The sequence below is a fragment of the Zingiber officinale genome, chromosome 7B (genome assembly GCF_018446385.1).
Source record: "Zingiber officinale cultivar Zhangliang chromosome 7B, Zo_v1.1, whole genome shotgun sequence".
Classification (NCBI taxonomy): Eukaryota; Viridiplantae; Streptophyta; class Magnoliopsida; order Zingiberales; family Zingiberaceae; genus Zingiber; species Zingiber officinale.
In genome coordinates, this window is record NC_055999.1 from 118,061,258 (window position 1) to 118,079,858 (window position 18,601).

General features: G+C 36.0%; 3 protein-coding genes across 3 annotated transcripts; 1 reads left to right on the forward strand and 2 right to left on the reverse strand.

Annotated features, from left to right (window-relative positions):
- On the forward strand, positions 1-6,474 carry LOC122007172 (transcription factor BIM2-like). Its single transcript, XM_042562978.1, has 8 exons — positions 1-320; positions 595-706; positions 2,899-2,968; positions 3,068-3,157; positions 5,332-5,533; positions 5,606-5,750; positions 5,837-5,975; positions 6,103-6,474. The coding sequence occupies exons 1-8, from the start codon at positions 227-229 to the stop codon at positions 6,214-6,216; spliced, it is 966 nt and encodes a 321-aa protein (XP_042418912.1). The 5' UTR covers positions 1-226; the 3' UTR covers positions 6,217-6,474.
- Positions 6,475-6,914: 440 nt separating this feature from the next.
- LOC122007173 (small nuclear ribonucleoprotein SmD1a) lies at positions 6,915-9,357 on the reverse strand. The gene is made up of 4 exons (XM_042562979.1): positions 9,231-9,357; positions 9,050-9,126; positions 7,246-7,437; positions 6,915-7,152 (listed from the first exon to the last, which is right to left on the reverse strand). The coding sequence occupies exons 1-4, from the start codon at positions 9,242-9,244 to the stop codon at positions 7,091-7,093; spliced, it is 345 nt and encodes a 114-aa protein (XP_042418913.1). The 5' UTR covers positions 9,245-9,357; the 3' UTR covers positions 6,915-7,090.
- A 2,137-nt stretch (positions 9,358-11,494) lies between these two features.
- Positions 11,495-18,570, reverse strand: LOC122007174 (probable acyl-activating enzyme 17, peroxisomal). The gene is made up of 14 exons (XM_042562981.1): positions 18,253-18,570; positions 16,403-16,532; positions 16,042-16,292; positions 15,745-15,949; positions 14,713-14,753; positions 14,495-14,620; positions 13,915-13,988; positions 13,307-13,527; positions 12,786-12,880; positions 12,490-12,706; positions 12,272-12,397; positions 12,095-12,193; positions 11,808-12,020; positions 11,495-11,736 (listed from the first exon to the last, which is right to left on the reverse strand). The coding sequence occupies exons 1-14, from the start codon at positions 18,507-18,509 to the stop codon at positions 11,635-11,637; spliced, it is 2,157 nt and encodes a 718-aa protein (XP_042418915.1). The 5' UTR covers positions 18,510-18,570; the 3' UTR covers positions 11,495-11,634.
- Between the last annotated feature and the right edge of the window lie 31 nt (positions 18,571-18,601).

Here is an 18,601-nt window from a genome sequence, read left to right on the forward strand (position 1 = left end):
GGTCGTCTTTCTGTTTGCCCTTCGCGGTGCTTCTCTTGCTTCACGCGGCAGCGGCCGGTCCCCCCTTCCTTCGTCCCCCGCAGGGCTGAGGAAATTGCGAGTTGTTTTGTACTCTTCCTCCGCCGTCCCACCTCCTTGTGCTTCTCCTCTTCGTGCTGTGGTTCGTCTTCTCCAGGTCTCGAAGTGGCTAGTTGTTTTGGGAGCCGCTCCGGAGGAGAAACGAGACATGGATGCTGCTGCATCGAGATCCAGCAGGGGATTTGAGGATGAGGACGACGATGAGTTGGAATTCGGGAGGAGGGAAGGTCCCTCGCATAAAGGTGACTCCTTTGCGTATTTGATCGCGAAGCTTTGGCTTGTTTCGCCTTTTTCAGATGTGCTTGCTATTAGCCTAGAAATTCTCACCGGTTAATAATGTGGGAATTTATGCTCCTGGATGCAAAATTCATAAACGCATCGTTTTGGGGTTTTTTTTTCGTATTGAATTAGTTGAGACTTCCAAAACGGTATTTTGCAGGCGTTAGTGCCTGTAATTTGCTTTTGGCTGTTAAGAGTTCTCCTGAATTCTTAATATTTTCTGGTTGGTGGTAGTAGATTTGACCATCAAAGTAGATGGGAAGGGAAGTGGCACGGATGATCTTCCCACTACACCAAAATCAAAGCATTCTGCAATGGAGCAACGGAGAAGAAACAAAATTAATGACAGGCAAGTAACGATGCATAATTCCAAATTTCACATTGAACTTCATTGTCTGTGTCTGATCCTTCTGATAGTTGATCTAACGGTATGTGAAATACTGTAGTAACTGACTGTCCCTAAATCTAAATCCTTCTGGTTGTGGTATTGTTTGTAAGTTTGCATAGTGCATGAGAAAAATAATTTACTGGCCAATAGATGATTTGCACTATGGCGCTTTTAATTCTCAATTGGTAGAAGTACCAGAGAAAATTCAATTACTTGTAGTGTTAATGGTTCCTAGAGTGTTTTGTTTTTGGTCTTCTAGCAAACTAATTAAGTTGATTAAGTTAAGAAAGCCAAGAATGTGATTATGTTTGGCTTAATGTACAAAATTGGCATTAATTTTGATACTTTGGGAATGAATGACTTGCTGCTGAGAGGAAGCTCTGTTTCCGTTCTCTTTGGGCGGGAAGTCAGCTAGATTGTTGATTTTGACCCTGAAAAACTCTTTCAGGAGAGAAACCTACAGCGCTAGGATTTTTGGGTTTGATTCACTGAAATCAATGAGGGAGACGCGGTGAAGCCACAGATGCCATTTAGCTGAATAGTACCTTTCTTACTATTTGTATTCCAACATGCAACAAATTGTCTTAGCTTTGGTGAGAAGATGTCTATATTCTTGACTGTTATTCTGAAGCATCACGGATCACATGGGTTGAAATTGATATTTTGCATGAGCAAACAGTGAGCCTGGTAGGCATGGAGAATAGTTGCTCAAGTTCCCCACTGTCCTTGGTCTTTGTTCACCAAGTAGAGCTGTTCTTTTTGGAAAACAAGTGATTGGATTCCATATGTGGACAATATGCCATTTCCAAATGCAATGTGACTGTCTGCCACACAATACCAAGTATCTGTTGGAAGGTGTCTGACATGAGTGTTAGAGTTAGATGTCACATGTCCAATGCACTCATAAAGAATGTGGATAAAAGTTAAAGTATAAGAGAATTGGGTTGGAGGTGGAGAAATAAAGATGTATTTGTATTACATACTTGTGGTTGTTTTAGTTTCAATTATATCAATATAAATTCAACTCCCAATGGATAGTTGAGACATATTTATAGGCACGCAGAGAAACCAAGAGGTTTTGGGACTATAGGAATATTATTTAAAGAGTATTGGAAAATTATGGAATTGATCTTACTAGGATGCTACAAGAACCAATGTTCTCATTTGATGCACAACAAATATTTTGGTATTAATAAAGTATAATCATTAGTCAGATTTTTTGTTATTTTTTATAATTTTTTGCTTCAAAATTTTAATTCAATTGACTTTCTAATTGCTATAGATGTATATTTGAAAATAAAAAATTAAGTGAAGGGGGATTATTGGATTAAAACTCATTTGTGTTGATTTTGCCTTGGTTTGAAGCATGCTTAAAGTTGGCATAACACTGGCCAGAGACTAAAACACCCACCAGCACAAAATAATGATATTTAAACTTGAAAGAAACGTTAAAGGGAATCTCAATTCTAACTGAGATAAATCATTCTAGTAGATGCTTCCATCGAAGATTTTATTTCTAAATTTTACAACGTCTCTTGCAGTTTAGTATCAGAGTGTTCATTTGAAATTGTGCTTCATAATTCAAAAGTTCTAGGATCCCCATTAGGATTTTCATTTGATTGATGGATCCAACGACTAATTTGATGGAGTGGTTGAGATTAGTACTTTAGATATGGTCTTTGAACTGTTTTTTTTTCTTTAATTTATGAAATGCATTAACTCATTTTACTATCCCTATACATATGAAAGGTAATGTTTTGTTTTGCACCCATGCTTGGTTTTAGTTGTTTTTTTTTTCATATTTGGAATATAAGTGTAAGCTTATGGTTCAGTTCTCTATTTGATATGTTCAATGTCATTTGTTCTTAAATTGGAAACAGGAGAAGGCACTGTATAAGTATTAAAACTTTATCAAACAGGGGAGTGGAGAAAATTGATACTAGTTGAGTGTTTGACTGAGTGTATCTCTATTCTCAAACAGTCCTCTTATTTGTTATGCAATACCAATGGTTTTGATTATATTTGTGTCTCTGCATTTTTTGCTATCTGATTATAGTGATACAGTACGTGATGTTATATACTTTCTTCAGATATACAAGATTCAATACTTACTGTTTTTTGATAAATTTTATGTGAACTTCCTGTGCTAGTAGATTTCAGATACTCAGGGAACTCATACCACATAGCGATCAAAAGAGAGATAAAGCATCATTCCTTTTGGAGGTATATACGACACGGAACGGACAGTTGTAAACAAAGTATCTCTTTTCATTTTGTTATGAAGTTCCAAAGAGTTACGTTTTTGCTGATATCATGTGTCAGGTAATTGAGTACATACGGTTTTTACAAGAGAAGGAACAAAAGTACGAGTCCTCTTTCCCAGGATGGAATCAGGAGAATCAAAAACCTTGGGTAATGGCTTGTTAAGCTCTTTCATGCTTGCACATGACTATGCGTACCTCTTACTCAAAACACTGTTAGTGAAATTGTCCATACACATGGTCCAGTTGTTTTTCTCTTTTCAAGTTTTGGTCATATCAGCTTTGTTTGTTCTATGCCATCTATGGTTTCTTGGATAAAGGTGTCTATTATGCATCTTTTTCTTGAAGAGATCTTTACTTTGAAGGTCGGCTGGTCTGAAAAAACAGATTTAGGATTATACTACTTATTTGAAGTAGTTGATAAAACACACCATATTACCTCAAAATTGACGAATCATCTCAGGTTAGCCTACACAAAGATCTATTGTATTTATTCACATTACATTGATGAATCACCTTATGTGAACATAAAATACCCTTGTAGAAGGTTTGATGAATCACCTTATGTTAACATAAAATACCCTTGTAGAACAGTAGAACGTTCAGTGACCTTAATGATTATTTCTTGAATCACCTTATGTTAACATAAATACCCTTGTAGAAGGTTCGGTGACATTAATGATTATTTCTTTATCCCTACATATTATACTATGTGGACCATAGTAGGTCCAAGAATTTCAGATAAGTTAGGCCAACTTAACTAATTTGACGGCATAGAAATACCATGTCATTAAGTTATTCCCCAAGATTTGACAGTTTGACGAGTTGCCAAAAATTATGCAGTCTTTAGTTAATGCTAGCAGGAACCAATGTGTAGTCGTCAGTTACTCAGGATCCCTTTCAGGTTGATTGACTCACCTTTTTGAGACAGTCGTCACCAACAACCTTACTGTCGGTCATTGAGATACCCCTTCGGGTTCTCGACGCACCCTTTCAGTAAACTATAAGACCAAACCAAGTGTTAGATCCTGTCTTTAAGAGTGATTACAGTTTATCAGGAATAGTCCCAAGATACGACTTTTGACTTAAAATAGGAGTACTCCGAATTTTAAGTTCTAATGAAACTTTGACTCATTGAAACTCTTATAGAGAAAGAGAAGAGGAGAAGAGCTCATTGGAGAAGATTGATGCTTGAGGTTTCAATAATTTTAGCAAGAGGAGAGGTGTCTAATTTTAGGGATGATGTTTTTTTAATTGTTGAAAAGGCATAATTTAAGGGGCTTGACCTTTTGAATTTTGCTCCTTTGATGCACACCAAGCATAATGCATGTGTCGAGTTGGTTCTACCAAAGGACGAGGTTGTTTCATGTTTTGTCGCCTTGGTGCTTTGTGCCATGTGAAAGCTTGAACACTGTGGTTGTTCAGTCATACAACAACAACCATTTTTATTTAACAATTTGAGATCATCTGAAGGTCTTCGTTGATTTGATGATCTCAATTTCTCAATCAATTTAAATTCCTTCGCATACCTCTTGTTGGTCGCATGAGAATTAACACTCATGCATATTTGAGTTAGCATTCGTGTCCATGAACCGTGCTCATCTATGAGCTAATGCTTTTGTATGATCAATCTTGACAAATCATTCATCACTTGAATAGTTTTGGACCTTATGTTCTCATCATTCTCTTAAGAAATTGGAGTCTACACACAAAATATCTTGTCCATGTTCTATTCAATTAATTGGTTATAAAAATTTAATTTCCAACACCTGACACTCAGATTTTTTTTGTTTTTATACCTGCATTTCCATGAATACCATGTAAATTCAATTTACATCCTATACATTATATTATAAAAGCGAAGTTTGACAGAAACCGTGCTTTTTCACGGCTTTTTACTTGTTTATAGCGAGTGAATAAATCACTTTCATTGTTCATCAAAGTCAACCGAATACCTTTTTTTGTCGCAACTATTTTTGTCGTTTCCATCTTTTCCTTGGTATCATAGTTATGACATCCAGGGGCACATATTTAGCCGGTTGAGGTTCTTTTTTAAATAGGTCCAAATTAGAATATGAGTCCTAATTAGTTATGGACATAGACTAGACTAATTTCTTTCCTTTGGCTTTTAAATTTCTTTGGCAGGGGAAAGTTTATTACAGGTCATTCTGGAAAAATGCCGAGGTGCCTTTTATTAATGAACTTGAATATGGATATACATTCTCGTGCACTCGTGCATCTTCAGAACTTATCGAGTATTTGCATCATGCATTGTCGTTCGCCATGCTCACAGTTTCTACTATATCCTATTTTTTTTTTTAACAGAATAACAATCAAATCCCTGTAGATGGTTTGCCTGATCCCTCTCAAGTTATTAGGAATGGTTCTGCTCATGCATTCTCTGGACCATTTGACGAAGGAGAAATCCCGGTTATGCCTTCTCTGATCCCAAATGCGCATAACCCGATCGACTCAGACACAACTGCTGGTGTACAGTACAAGATGGAAAGTGCTTCAGGTTTCGTCGGTAAGTAGGGTGCAATCTCTGTTTTTGATGGTCTTTCTACAAACACATTAAATTTAGTACCTTGTATTGCAGCTACCGTGCCAGCACAGGCTCAGTCACTTTGGTTAGGGTCATCCAGTCCTGCTGATTGTGCCACCAGTAATGAGATGTTGAATGACCAAGAAGACCTGATAATCGATGAAGGCACGATTACTGCGTCTACTAACTACTCGCAGGGGTGGGTTCCGAATTACTCGATAGACTGCACACATTAGCACCTACTAGGTTCATGAACTTTTAACTAAAATTCATGTCGCCAAACAGGCTTCTGACGACTCTTACTCAAGCATTACAAAGCTCTGGCATTGATCTATCGCAAGCCAGTATCTCCGTACAGATCAATCTTCGAAAGCGTGCGTCCAACAGCCAACCTGGTACGGCTGCTACATTGCCCAATTCCAAGGTATGAACTCTTCTCGATGTTTCGTGTTGCCTGGCATGTGTCTTCTGATATGATTCTGCTACCTGCAATCATGTAACATCAGCTACTTGGTTTATCGCTTCACCATCCTTCCCCTTAATGTCCATAGGGTCCCGTTGATGTTTCACCGGCTAAACAAGCGGTTGCTCCTCCCTCCATGGTTGGAAACCTCAGTGAGGAATCTTCACAAGCATCCAAGAGACTCAAAGCGCATAACAACTAGTGCTTTCTTTCTTCTTTCCTTCACTTTGTCGGTCGAAATGTTAGTGCACTGTATATGAGTGTGTACATTCTGACGATCCCGTAATTCGTATATTGTATTCTGCGAAGAGGCTTTCTTTGCCGCACGCGAAGCTGCTCACCTGCTTCCGGTTCACAGACAGTTCCATGATTTGAGAATGTAATTGGCTGTTGCAAGTTATTTGTCATTGTATTTAGATGAACACTAAGCTTGTTATGCATTGAATCTGCTTTTCTTTCAGATAGACTTATAATTGATATTGTTGGATAACAAAATGTTGAATGGTTTACTTAAGTCAAATACCTATTTGGGGCAATAAACACTCTTAGAACTACTTTCTCTTTTGCCTGTATTTTTTTTCTTTTTGAAAAATTGTGGAGACTATAATTGTTTGGCGATCAAGATTTAAAATTTCAAATTAGATTATGCTAACGTAAATCATAACTACTACACAATTATAAATAAAAATGAATTAAAATAAAACAAAACATTATTTTACTAATAAATAAAAAAACTATCTTTTAATGATTCTAATAATTCAATTTTTAGCCTTTTTTTTATCTTTCAAGGCCTAAAATTTCTAGAGTGAGAGTTTGTTTCTTTGAAACAATGACAAACCTCAATTGATTCTTTTTATAGTGAGAACTAAGCTAGCATCCGTAACAAGAACACACTTTACAAAACGTCCAAAAATACTAGAACAGAACTTTGGCAAATCAAAACAGCACAAAACGTCAGTCATTTAGAGCTACAACAAAGTCTTGCCTGATGGGTTAAGCATAAATAGTGTCGCCAATAATAGCAACGTATTTGCACATAAGCAGATGCGGAAACAATTCTGATGAAGTGGATGCAGCTAACGGCCACGGCCTCGTCCGCGACCACGCCCTCGGCCACGACCACGGCCCAGAGCCCTCCCTGGTTTCCGATTAAATAGACCAGAGTAAGATGTCAATTTTGATTGATTTTGAACTAATACTCTAGCATGAAAAGCATAGACACAAAGCATACCAGCGGTGGGTTTTTTGGGTTTGACCCGAGGCGTTTCCTCGACGAGTAAAGTCTCAAGGTTCAGGCTGTCAGGTAGGATGTAGTACCTAATATTGTTGCCTCTCACACTGAGGTGATCGAGTGTAACAGGATTTTTTCCCTTCACTGTAAGTTTCACAGTCTTCAAGTGGGTGTTCATGCTGATATCCACACCTGTAAGAACCAGAGAGGATTAAGGGTGGCTGACTGCAATTACGTGCTGGCTTCCTAAAGCATAACACTGTTACTTCAACTATACAAATTCGATGAAAATTCTGAAAGATGAAAAGTTATCGAGCTACAAGATCACATTCACAGCTTTACTCCTGAAATTTAGATAATCAATAAAATTAATATATATTGACAGGAACCCGAGTTATAAAAGAACAAAAGGTTACAACCATCTTCCACACTAGTTCATCTTCTAAATCATTTAGATAAGCTAGCAGATCCACTAGAATAATTAAAACCTTACTATCCTAAAAATCCTAATCACCTTCATCATACATATTGAAGAACAAAAGGTGAAGAAGATAGTATAGTTTTGCTGGTTGCGCAATACAGTCATATTTACTCAAAAATCAAACTTAGTTTCCTCAAATGTTCTGATAGTATATCACTGGATCAGTCCCTAAGAAAATCAAAAATTATCTGTGATAACTCTGAATGAAAAAAAAAAAAAAAAAAAACTACTGAAATTCCAACTTAGCATGCCAAGGAAAGGGCCAGTCATACTTTATGCAGAAAAACGTTAGCTAGTTAGAAAATAACAAATACAAATAGTGGAGTAGAGATCAAAATGATAAGATAAATGTGTAAGGTTAAAAGAAATTATAAAATAAAAAAAATATTATATGCAATGATAAGGTGCAAGAAAACACATTAAAATGAAATGAAGTAGTTCAAAAATTGAAAGACTGAAGGTGTAATAGGTAGAAAGTGACCAATTAAAATTACTTAAACAATTTAAATATTAATAATGATATGGCTATACATTGAAGTCAATGCAAGGAATACAAACAGCCAACCTAGAATAGCTGACCTTGCTGGTTTTTGTCGTGGTCAACATGCAAGTTCTATGATTAACATTCACATTCTTGGGAGAATGCATGGTCTCAATTAAAATCAAGTGGAATATCGATATGGATAGAAGAAAAATTAGTTGAAAGCCTGAGAAGTGACTGGAATAAGATAATGTTGTTCCAAACAAGTTCACTACCCAAAATGTTATGCCGCTGTATAGATGGTAGACATCGGGCCGTAGAGTCTGATGCACAATGGTAGATATAGGAATTTGAGGTCACATGAACGATATTTTTTTTCATTATTTGACAAATCTATATGTTAAAATAATAATCAACTAATCGTTGTCCTATAGAATCAGTTTCAAATGCCAATAAAAACAGTTGCAAATGTGGCAACATTTAGAACTCGCATCCACTTAGAGTATCATGCGTGTACAATAGTAAAGGAAACAAAAAAAAATCGAAACATTAAAGATTTCAACTAACACTTGATGAATTCAAGGCGAACGAACCATATGTTATTGAAAAAAGAGTAATTCCAACACCTAAGATGTAGAAACCAAGCATACGCAGCCCAGATCCCAGAGAATAAGAGAGCAAAAAAAAATCCCAAAAATAATCACTTCGACCTCGTGGTGCGACTTTGAAACCGAGTAAAAAAATTCGCAGGAAACATAAACCCAAAACCCGAAGAATAAACCCATGCAAGAGAGTCTCACTGAAAGGCCGACTTTTGACCATTAACGAGCAAGGGGACGTACCGATGATGGTGCCATGAACAACGGTGCCATTCTTGAGCTCGATCGAGACAGTCTCATTGGTGAGCTTCATCAAAAACCTAACAACATTTCCGCGACCGGAGATCCGCCAGAGGTGAGAAAACAAACAAAAGGGAAAGAAATGAGCAAAACAATGCGAGTAAAGAGGTTGATGGAAGCTAACCTGACGAGCTTCATCTTCGATCGATCGCAGAAGAAGCGAGGCGGAGAGCAGTCGCGAGCTAGGGTTCCAAAAATTAGCGCTCGGGCTTCGACTCGCTCTTCAGTCGGGCGGAGCTTAAAAAGATTGGAAAAAACCTTGTGGTGCTAGAAAAGGAAGTCACCGTTCGATCATTCTGAAGATGATCTGGAGCGTTAATCACTTCCACGCCGACAATTTTCCTCAAGAGTTTGGGAAATCCCTGAAAAGCCCATCATTTTACGGAAAATAACAAGACCTCAGCTTTCAAATATGTTCTTTAGGGCTGTGTAAACGAGTCGAGTTGAGCCGAGCAGCTTTGAGGTATTCAAGCTTATTTGATAATATAATCAAGTCGAGTCGAGTCGAGTCGAGCCGAACTTAAAATGAACCAAGCTTTTAAAATGAGTGTTCAAGCTTGGCTTGGTTTATTTTTTATGAGTTTGAGCTTATTTGAAACTTGGCTTGAGCTTGGTTCGTTTAGATGTTATCAAACTCTCAATTCAAGCTTAGCTTGAGCTTAGTTCGAGCTTGGTTCGTTTAGATGTTATCAAGCTTTTAATTCAAGCTTGTTTGATTATTTGAAATTTTTAATTGTTTGATTGATTATTGAACTTGATAATTTAAATTTATTTATTTTATTTTATTATTTATTTAGTATATTGAAAAGAGTTTTATTAATGAATATGGTTCGCGAATATTGTTCACGAACGTTAACGAGCTGAACACATATATGTTTAAACTTGTTTATTTATCTTAACGAGATATTCAAGCTTGTTTATTTAATTAATCTTATGTATATTGAACGAACATAAATACGCTCTTACTAAATCGAACATCAAAGTTGTTCACGAACGCTTGATTCATTTACGGTCCTAATGTTCTCTACCAGATTTCATTGGACTAAAAAGTCTGAAATATGACCGTGGGATTTTTTTATTAAAAATAATTATTGACACTAAAATGCAAAATCATCCAACAACTATTACGAACAAAACATGGAAGCAAGATTTCTTGAACCACTTTTTGTGGCATAGGGGATGTGTCAATTGTATTTATAGTCGCATCGTGGCCAACTTGACAACTCGAATGATTAAAACAAATTATTTAGATTATCTAATATCAATCAATAAATTAATTATTTATCCACGGATAAATTAATTAATTTTATATTAATTTAATTTGTTTAATTTTAATAACAAAATTTGGTTTTTTTTAATATATTGCTATTCCTTACCAAAAACTAAGATAAGTAAAAATTCAATTAAACTGATAGAATCTATCAAATTTAAAAATTTTAATTTGATTATTTTGATAATTCAATTTTTTTAAAAAAATATTATTTTATATTAATTTGGTTCGTTTTTAATTTTCTTATAGGTTAAATCAAATAAATTGAAATACATAAAATCAAATCGAAATTTTTTTCATAATTTTAATTTTGGTTGTAATTAAATTCATCATTGATAAAAAAAAGATTATTAATTTAATTTTAAACAGAATTAATTAATATTTATCAGTTGAATTTATTCAATTTTTAAAAAATTCAATCGATTTAATTAATTAAAAATAATAATTTATTTAATTTTATTTAGTTCAGTCATCCCTATCAACTGCATATCTTATAAGTGAATTTAATATTATACCATTAATTTTTAAACATTTTCATATATTATTTAATTAATTAATGACATTTTTTTTCATATATAAACCTTATAAAACTTCAAAAATAGTTTTATATATATATATAAAATTTTGTGACATAGATAGTTAATTTACCATTTTAAATTTTCAAAAATAAATGAAATATATATATATATATATATATATATATATATATATATATATATAATTAATGATTATGTTAAAATATAATTTTGTGACATGGATAGTTAATTTACCATTTTAAAATTTCAAAAATAAATGAAAATAATAATAAAAAAATACTTGTAAGTTATGTAAATTTATACAAGAACTTTTGAAGAAAAATAATCCACATCTACTTTTATTATTACCGCAACTAAACTTTATTCCACTGGATAAAAATAATCCACACCTACTTTTATTCCCCAGAACTACTACAATAATAATAACTAAATTTTATTCCACTGAATAAAATCAACTATATGAATTCTTTTACTATTTCTATTTCTTACGATATCATCATTTAAAATTTAAATAAATCATTTCTTATATTAATATTATTATTAATCAAAATTTTGTTTTATTTTCTTCTTCTCAATTGCACATTGTCTAACTCAATTATTTATTGATTGTCTAAAACTCTAAATACATATCAGTACATTAAAAAAACAAAAAAGTTCCTCAGGTAGAACTTGAAGGCATTTATGAGGATGAGATCATACATCTTTCCAAGAAACACACAGCATTACAACCTTGGCCCGTTGACAAATTTCTGCCTCAGAATCCTTCGCATGACCTTGTTTGAAGCAGTCCGTGGAAGAGATGGCACGGGAACGATAGACGAAACCTTTTATAGAAGCAAAGATCATCACAATGACGGGCACAAAGTAATAAACTAAAACTATTCAAAGCAAGTACCTTGAACAATGGATTCAGTTTCTTCTGCAATGCAGAATTGAAGGCCAGCCTTAACTTTTCCAAATCATCTTCCATGGTGTTTGGATCCCGAAAGACGACGGCCACAACTAGTTGTTCAGGCCCACCGGCCAGTGGTGGGACGCCAATCGCAGCTGTCTCAAGGATGGCTTCATTGACAGTGTTGCAGATTCGTTCAATCTCGACAGAACTCACCTAGTAACAGCAGATTTGATGCTCTTTCAGTATGTATTTGCTCAAAAAGAACAAAATGTACTGTCGGCGTGTACCTTAATGCCGCCAAGGTTCATCGTGTCATCTGCGCGACCATGTGCCCTATAATATCCTCCTGCAGTGCGCTCAAATTCATCTCCATGTCTTCGAAGTAACTGCATGTTCTAGCCTTGTTAAGCCTATAATAACTCCATAAAGACTCACTAGTTGTAGGGAAGTTGAAAAGGGCTTACTTTTCCGTTATACATTGGCATGCCCTTGAAGTAAACATCGTAATGATCAGCATTTAGTAAAGTTGTTGATGCTCCAAACATTGTTGGATCAAGGGCTAACTCACCGATTCCCGTGGAATTTTCAGGCTTCGATAGAAATAGAAGAAACAATGCACTTTTCACCAATTTCAGATGGCTAAACTTCAAATGAACTAGAAAAATGAGAAAGTAGTACTCACAAGTGGATTTCCATTACTATCGAGGATAAAAAGTTTGCACCCCATCGCTGGTGTACTGAATGCGGCTAGTGCTTGAGGCTGCAAGAGGGACCCAGAAACAAATCCACCTCCGATCTCGGTACCACCACAATATTCGATAACTGGCTTGTAATGAGCTCTGCCCATGAGCCACAGATAATCATCCACACTGGATGCCTCTCCAGTGGAGCTGAAGCAACTATACATCAGAATTACAAACTTCAGTAATTTCAATGTCAAGAAGATGCCAGAATATCAACCTTGCAAAGCTTATTTACCGAATGGTTGACCAATCAAGGCCGGCAGTGCAATTTGTGCTTTTCCAAGCCCGCACAATACTTGGAACAACACCGAGCATTGTTACCTTGGCATCCTGAATATATCGGAGAAATGGAATTATTTGGAGTTCACAGGAACATGAAAAATGCTACTGTCAAGCAACAAAACAGATAAGGGAATAAACATCATATTCAAAGAACCTGCTGCAAATGTCAGTATATTTCCTAGCAATAAACATCATAAAGTGTACACCGCTATGGATTAATAACAAGATTATTCACAAGCATGCTGCTCAAGAACCAGAAAAAGAACAGATAAATGTGTCTACAATTATCAAACCAGCACATAGACAAGTATACCTGAGTTAATGAACATTCAACTCATTTTTTTGTAGAAACTAGAAAGTATTATCATTTTGTGCCTAAACTAAGGTAGTGCAATTATTATTGCAGTAGCATGGTATGCATACGAAGTTATAAAAAGGTTCAGACTTTAAAATACACAAGCGGACTCATTGTACCTGTACAAATTTTGCAAATCCAGATCCAAGAGGGATGCCATTATACAGAGCCATAGAAGCTCCATTTATTAAAGAGGCATACACAAGCCATGGGCCCATCATCCAACCAAGATTAGTAGGCCATGCAACAACATCGCCTTTATGTATGTCCATGTGTGCCCATGCATCTGCAGAAGCCTTTAGAGGAGTTGCATGTGTCCATGGAATTGCTTTTGGCTCACCTATCCAACATTTGCAGATCTTAGCAATCAGATGCCTCTTTAGTGTGACACAATTGAATGAGCAGAATCATCCAATCCAAATCTTGTAAGTTGCACATATTTTCACCAATTCTTAATGGAAAAGAATTCCAATTCAACATTATCAAAGAATTTGAGATTGCTAAATTCTAGAGTACATTTGAATTTATTAAAATTGAAAAAATCTTTTGTTCAGAATTGATGGATAAATTGGAATTATATGATAGAGTTCTTAAGTGTCATGAATTTCCAAGAATTTCAGACACAAATATGACCATTTTTATGGAATTTTCAAATCTCAGATTCTGAAGAAGATTCTAATTCCACAATTTATGGTACCAAACAAGTAGTTAGGTCAAGTTTATTTACCTGTTGTTCCAGATGAAAAGAGGATGTTTGTGAAGGTCTCAAAAGGTTTTACAACCGCAGGATAGGGTATGTCTCTGTATTTACCAAAAGATGTAAATGATGATTAGCAGTTATTACATAAATATGAAACTCAATACCTCGTTGCTTTGAATAAAAAGCTTATATGCACATCTTCAGTATATTTTTAAAGAAAATAGAATGCCACTAACTTTTTGAATACATAAGTCGGAATTATATAAGCAATAACCAAAGCATTTTTCATTCGTTCTCTCTCTCTCGAAAATACTCCATTTCCTTATTTAATATTGTCATGGATCCAACTATAAATGTGTGCATTGTGCAGGAAGAAGTAATTCTCCAATTCACTTTTATATTTATCCATAAACAATTTGTATCCTTGCACAATTCCACATGCTAATATATGATAGGTTAAAGCAGAACTAGCCTATTGCACAATTTTCATACCTATGTAAAATTGTGAAATCCACTGAGAAAAAATGTTATGGATCAAAGAACTCACTTTAATCATTTAACAAAAGATCAAAATGAGAAGAAAATGCATATAAATAAGGCTGCATACATGGTATGATCTACTCTTTTCAAAAAGTCATGCCAAGAAATATCATCTGCACGCAGTCCTTTTACTGTAGTGTAATCTCTTGCCGGGACGACAATTGCTAAAGGAGCATGAGCTTCAACAACTTTACTAGAAGAGATAAAAGTTACAAAATGAGAAAGCAGTAAAGAGCTACCAAGTGATTACTTAATAGTGCTTCCAAGGAGTATATTGACCATCACCTGTACAAAGGTAGTTGCTTTACACCCCGGATAATCCAATCCTAATAAGGGAATTAGATGTTTAAAAGGTGAGACTTTAATGATTGATTTATACTAGATAGAAACTCAACAACAAGTTGCTTCTTCAAATTATCTAGGGTTTAGTACATGAATCTTATCCCTCCTCCATTGAACTCTATAAATATCATGTTGGCAATAATATCTAAGTCATCTTGACCATTTTAAATAATGTTATGCGAATTTCTATTGTCTCCCTTTAGCCTCATCACTAGATCTGTGGCTAAAATTTAACATTGCAAAAGTAGCATTTTGCAAAAAAAAAAAAACTCTCATAAGAGAAAATAGGAAAATGGTGGAAACATGCTGAGACGATAAGCAACATCCAGGCACAAACATATTGTCTCCCTTTAGCCTCATCTTGAAGTCACTGAACGATATGTTTTTTCCTATAACCTAGTGGGTACACAATATTGTAGATGACATTTTAAACCAACCAAAATGGCATATCCTAGTATCAGATACCACTTTGGATCAGTTAGAATCCTTTCACAAGTGATCAATTTGTGAGGGTCTATGGCTGAGGATACCAAATTAATCAGAATCCATCATCTTCGATGTTGCTCTGAGCAATTCCAACAAGCTATGCATTAAACTTGACTTTCATATATGACCATGAGTAATTGTCAAGAGAAATAAACAGAGTAAAAGAAAGGAAAGAGAAAAGATAATCACTAAACATAAATGCATAAATATTTAATTAGAAACTTTTTATAATATTCTCAGTTAATGATCTCTCATAAAATTCTTAATTCTGGTTTTTATGAGATTGGCGCATATTTGTTCTCCTATATTACTAGGAAAAACAATCAGTTGAAGTCTCAATTGAGATTAGCCTTCCATGTCAAACTAGGCCATAAATATATACAGAAATGTCATGAGTGGCACTAAGATGGATTGATGGACTGGACATATTACCCTCACCAACAGATTAGAATTATTGCAAAAGACAAACTTCCTGATAGAAATGCTGACCTGGGTGAAAATTGCTTTTGCATTTGCTATCGTAAGCCTGGTTGTGATTTCCTTAGGGGCAAAGCTATCTGCTATAGATACCACCACATAACCTGCTAGAACAATAGCTAGGTAGATTAAAACAGAAGTAACATTCATTGGCATATCTATTGCAACACCAGATTCTTTCGGTAAACCCAATGTATCAAGGGCATTAGCAATCAGCCTGAAAAGCCACAGAAAAACTATGTTGTAGTCGCAAGTAATTGCCAATCTAAGATTAGATATAAAATAATAATAAAATAAAGAACTTCATACCAGACTTTTGTCCTCAGTTCCTTGAAAGTCATGGTATTAACAGGTAAAGCATCACATCCTTCATCTCTCCAAATAATGGCAACATCATTAAGTCCTCTTTTATTATTCAAACTCAAGCATAGGCTGGCAGAATTTAAACATGCCCCTGGCAACCACTGCCCTCCAGGATATGAGTCATGGCTTTGAAGGATGCAAGATGGTGGCACCGGAAATGAAATATCCATCTCTTTGAAAACCATCTTCCAATAAGTCTAAAATTCTCATAACATACCGAGATGATTGACTCAAAAATCAAACTTAAAATTCAACCAACTAGCTAATAGAGCAAAAGTGGAATGACAAATGTTCATTTCATCCATACCTCTGGATTCTCCACAGAAAAAGCCTGAAAGTCAGTAAAGCTTGATATTGGATCCTTGTATCTCACTCCCAATAACTCACTTCCATGCTTCTGTAAAACTTGTCCTATATTTGTAGATGCAGCATTCTCTCTGGTAAATGTAAAACAAATTGAATAAAAATTCCTGTATTCAATATGCATTGAGCACTAATGATGATACTTAGAAATCAGAATTTTGAATCATCAAAGCCAGATCAGATGGCACACTTAGTCATGGATGATCTGTTGCACTTTGGAATGAAGGAATATTTATATACATTTATAGAGTCTAGATTACCGTCTAACGCAAGATCGGGAAATCCACATAGTTCACAATGATTTGTTCGTTTTATGGGATGACAATGACTCTTCCAAGAAAACATTATAGGCAACTGCAATTGGATCTATTGGTGGAAGTCAAATTTGTGACAAGGGGCAAATAACGGCCTATGGTGGCAAATGGGAAACAAGAGAAGAAGGGCATTGGAGGAGAGTAGCCCGAATAGGAAAGGAGATTAGCGTCAGTATCATGTGCTTGGCAAAGGCCGAATTTTGATCAAGCAAAAGGAGGCCAACTTTGGTGCTACGAAGGAGGTCGAATCTAGAGTAGTTAGCATAGATGGCCATTGACAGTGTGTGACAGAGCGAGTAGTCGCAGTGAACAACACAAGGTGTCACGGTGAAGAAGTAGAAATTGATGGCTCAAGGTGTTGTGAAGAAGCATAAAGTCGCAATGGGTGATGCAAGGCATCACAATGGAGCTAATGATGCAAGATGTCACAAAGGAGCAATAACTCATTGCAAAATGTCATTGACATGTGTGTTATACCCCTATTGCAGGTGATTGCGGGAGAGTGAATGTTCAAAGATGGACTCGAGACAGGAGAAGCCGAAGCGACTGATGAGCTTGGACCATGTAGATTGTAGAGTGTCTGGACCAAATATTCAAAAGGCAGGTTGGGGAGCGAGAGGGGAGCAAAATATGTCGAGATGCAAGGTTGATAGTGGTCATGCAGTCGATGGAGTAGGTAATGTCATCCCAAGCACCAAGGTTGGAGTCAAACTTATAAGATGAGGGGAGATTGCAGAGAGTGTGAGAGGGTGGACATTTAGCAGTTGCATTGGATGAAGAGGTGGAGCATCATTGGATACAGTGCAACTCATTGGATCTGGTGGAGATAGAGTGGGAAGGACACAAAGGACTAAGACCGATAGGTACAGGAGGGAGGAGGCGCCGTGTGTGCAGCCTCCCCTTGATACCAACTCTTGAGATAACTGGACGAGGATAGGTGATAGCTCTGATACCATATAAAAATAACTTAAGATGAATTATGGTATTTGATATCAAAGAAGAATTGTAGACACATATATATAGTTTACAAGTTGGAACAAGTCGTAAATATTGGTTTCAAGAATAGGCTTGTAAATGAGGTAAAGTTTGAGTTCTTATCTAAGTATTGATGTTGTAGGATTTATTAATTAATAGTAAACCACCATTATTGATTTGCAACACTTTGAGCACGAAAGTGATTATGCTAAGTTCAATTATAGAGCACTAAAGGTGGCATTTTTATGATTTTTTTTACCTTAACAGTGATGATTTTTTTTATGATATTGATTCATTGAAGGTGCAGAACCTCTGCCACCAGAAGTGGTTCAATTAAAAGGGGTAACTTTACATCAAAGAATAATCTTTCTTCACTACATTTCTAGCTGAGAATTTCTGGAAATTTTCATCAATAAAGAAGATGAATTCACCAACAAATAAAGCCTAATCAAACTAGACGATTCAAGCAAAAAAGCAAAATCAGAGAAATAAAGGCAGTAAATACTTGTCTGGAATCCAAGCCGGCGGCGGATTAGAACCAAAGTCCCTGTAACAGCCATAGTACAACATCTGGTGGAGGGGGAAAGGGAGAGTAGGGCTTAAGATCCGCTTCGAGATGGCGTCCCAAGCCTCCGGGCCAGTGCCCCCGCAATCGGTGATAACTTGCCGAAGACCTAAGTGGATCCTCCCGGCCTCCTCCATAGGCACGCCGGTGGCCGCGATCTCCTCAGCCGCTACCTCCGCCACCGCCTTGTACGCCATTAGCGCCTTCCGCAACCACCGCGAGCTACCGTCGCCAATTGAAATGACGGGAGAAGGTATACAGGGGCAGAATTGCTTCTCTTATTTCCCGA

Bases quoted from the DNA above. Each gene is read 5' to 3' on its own strand.
- LOC122007172 (XM_042562978.1), top strand. From the start codon at position 227: ATGGATGCTGCTGCATCGAGATCCAGCAGGGGATTTGAGGATGAGGAC. The intron at 3,158-5,331 runs GTAATGGCTTGT...TTTTTTTAACAG, and splicing joins AGGAGAATCAAAAACCTTGG to AATAACAATCAAATCCCTGT. The intron at 5,751-5,836 runs GTGGGTTCCGAA...GTCGCCAAACAG, and splicing joins TCTACTAACTACTCGCAGGG to GCTTCTGACGACTCTTACTC.
- LOC122007173 (XM_042562979.1), bottom strand. The intron at 7,438-9,049 runs GTACGTCCCCTT...TGGTTCTTACAG, and splicing joins TGTTCATGGCACCATCATCG to GTGTGGATATCAGCATGAAC. The intron at 7,153-7,245 runs GTATGCTTTGTG...ATCGGAAACCAG, and splicing joins ACCCAAAAAACCCACCGCTG to GGAGGGCTCTGGGCCGTGGT.
- LOC122007174 (XM_042562981.1), bottom strand. From the start codon at position 18,509: ATGGCGTACAAGGCGGTGGCGGAGGTAGCGGCTGAGGAGATCGCGGCC. The intron at 13,528-13,914 runs GTAAATAAACTT...AATGTTGGATAG, and splicing joins CTTTTCATCTGGAACAACAG to GTGAGCCAAAAGCAATTCCA. The intron at 12,194-12,271 runs GTAAGCCCTTTT...TAGAACATGCAG, and splicing joins TGCCAATGTATAACGGAAAA to TTACTTCGAAGACATGGAGA.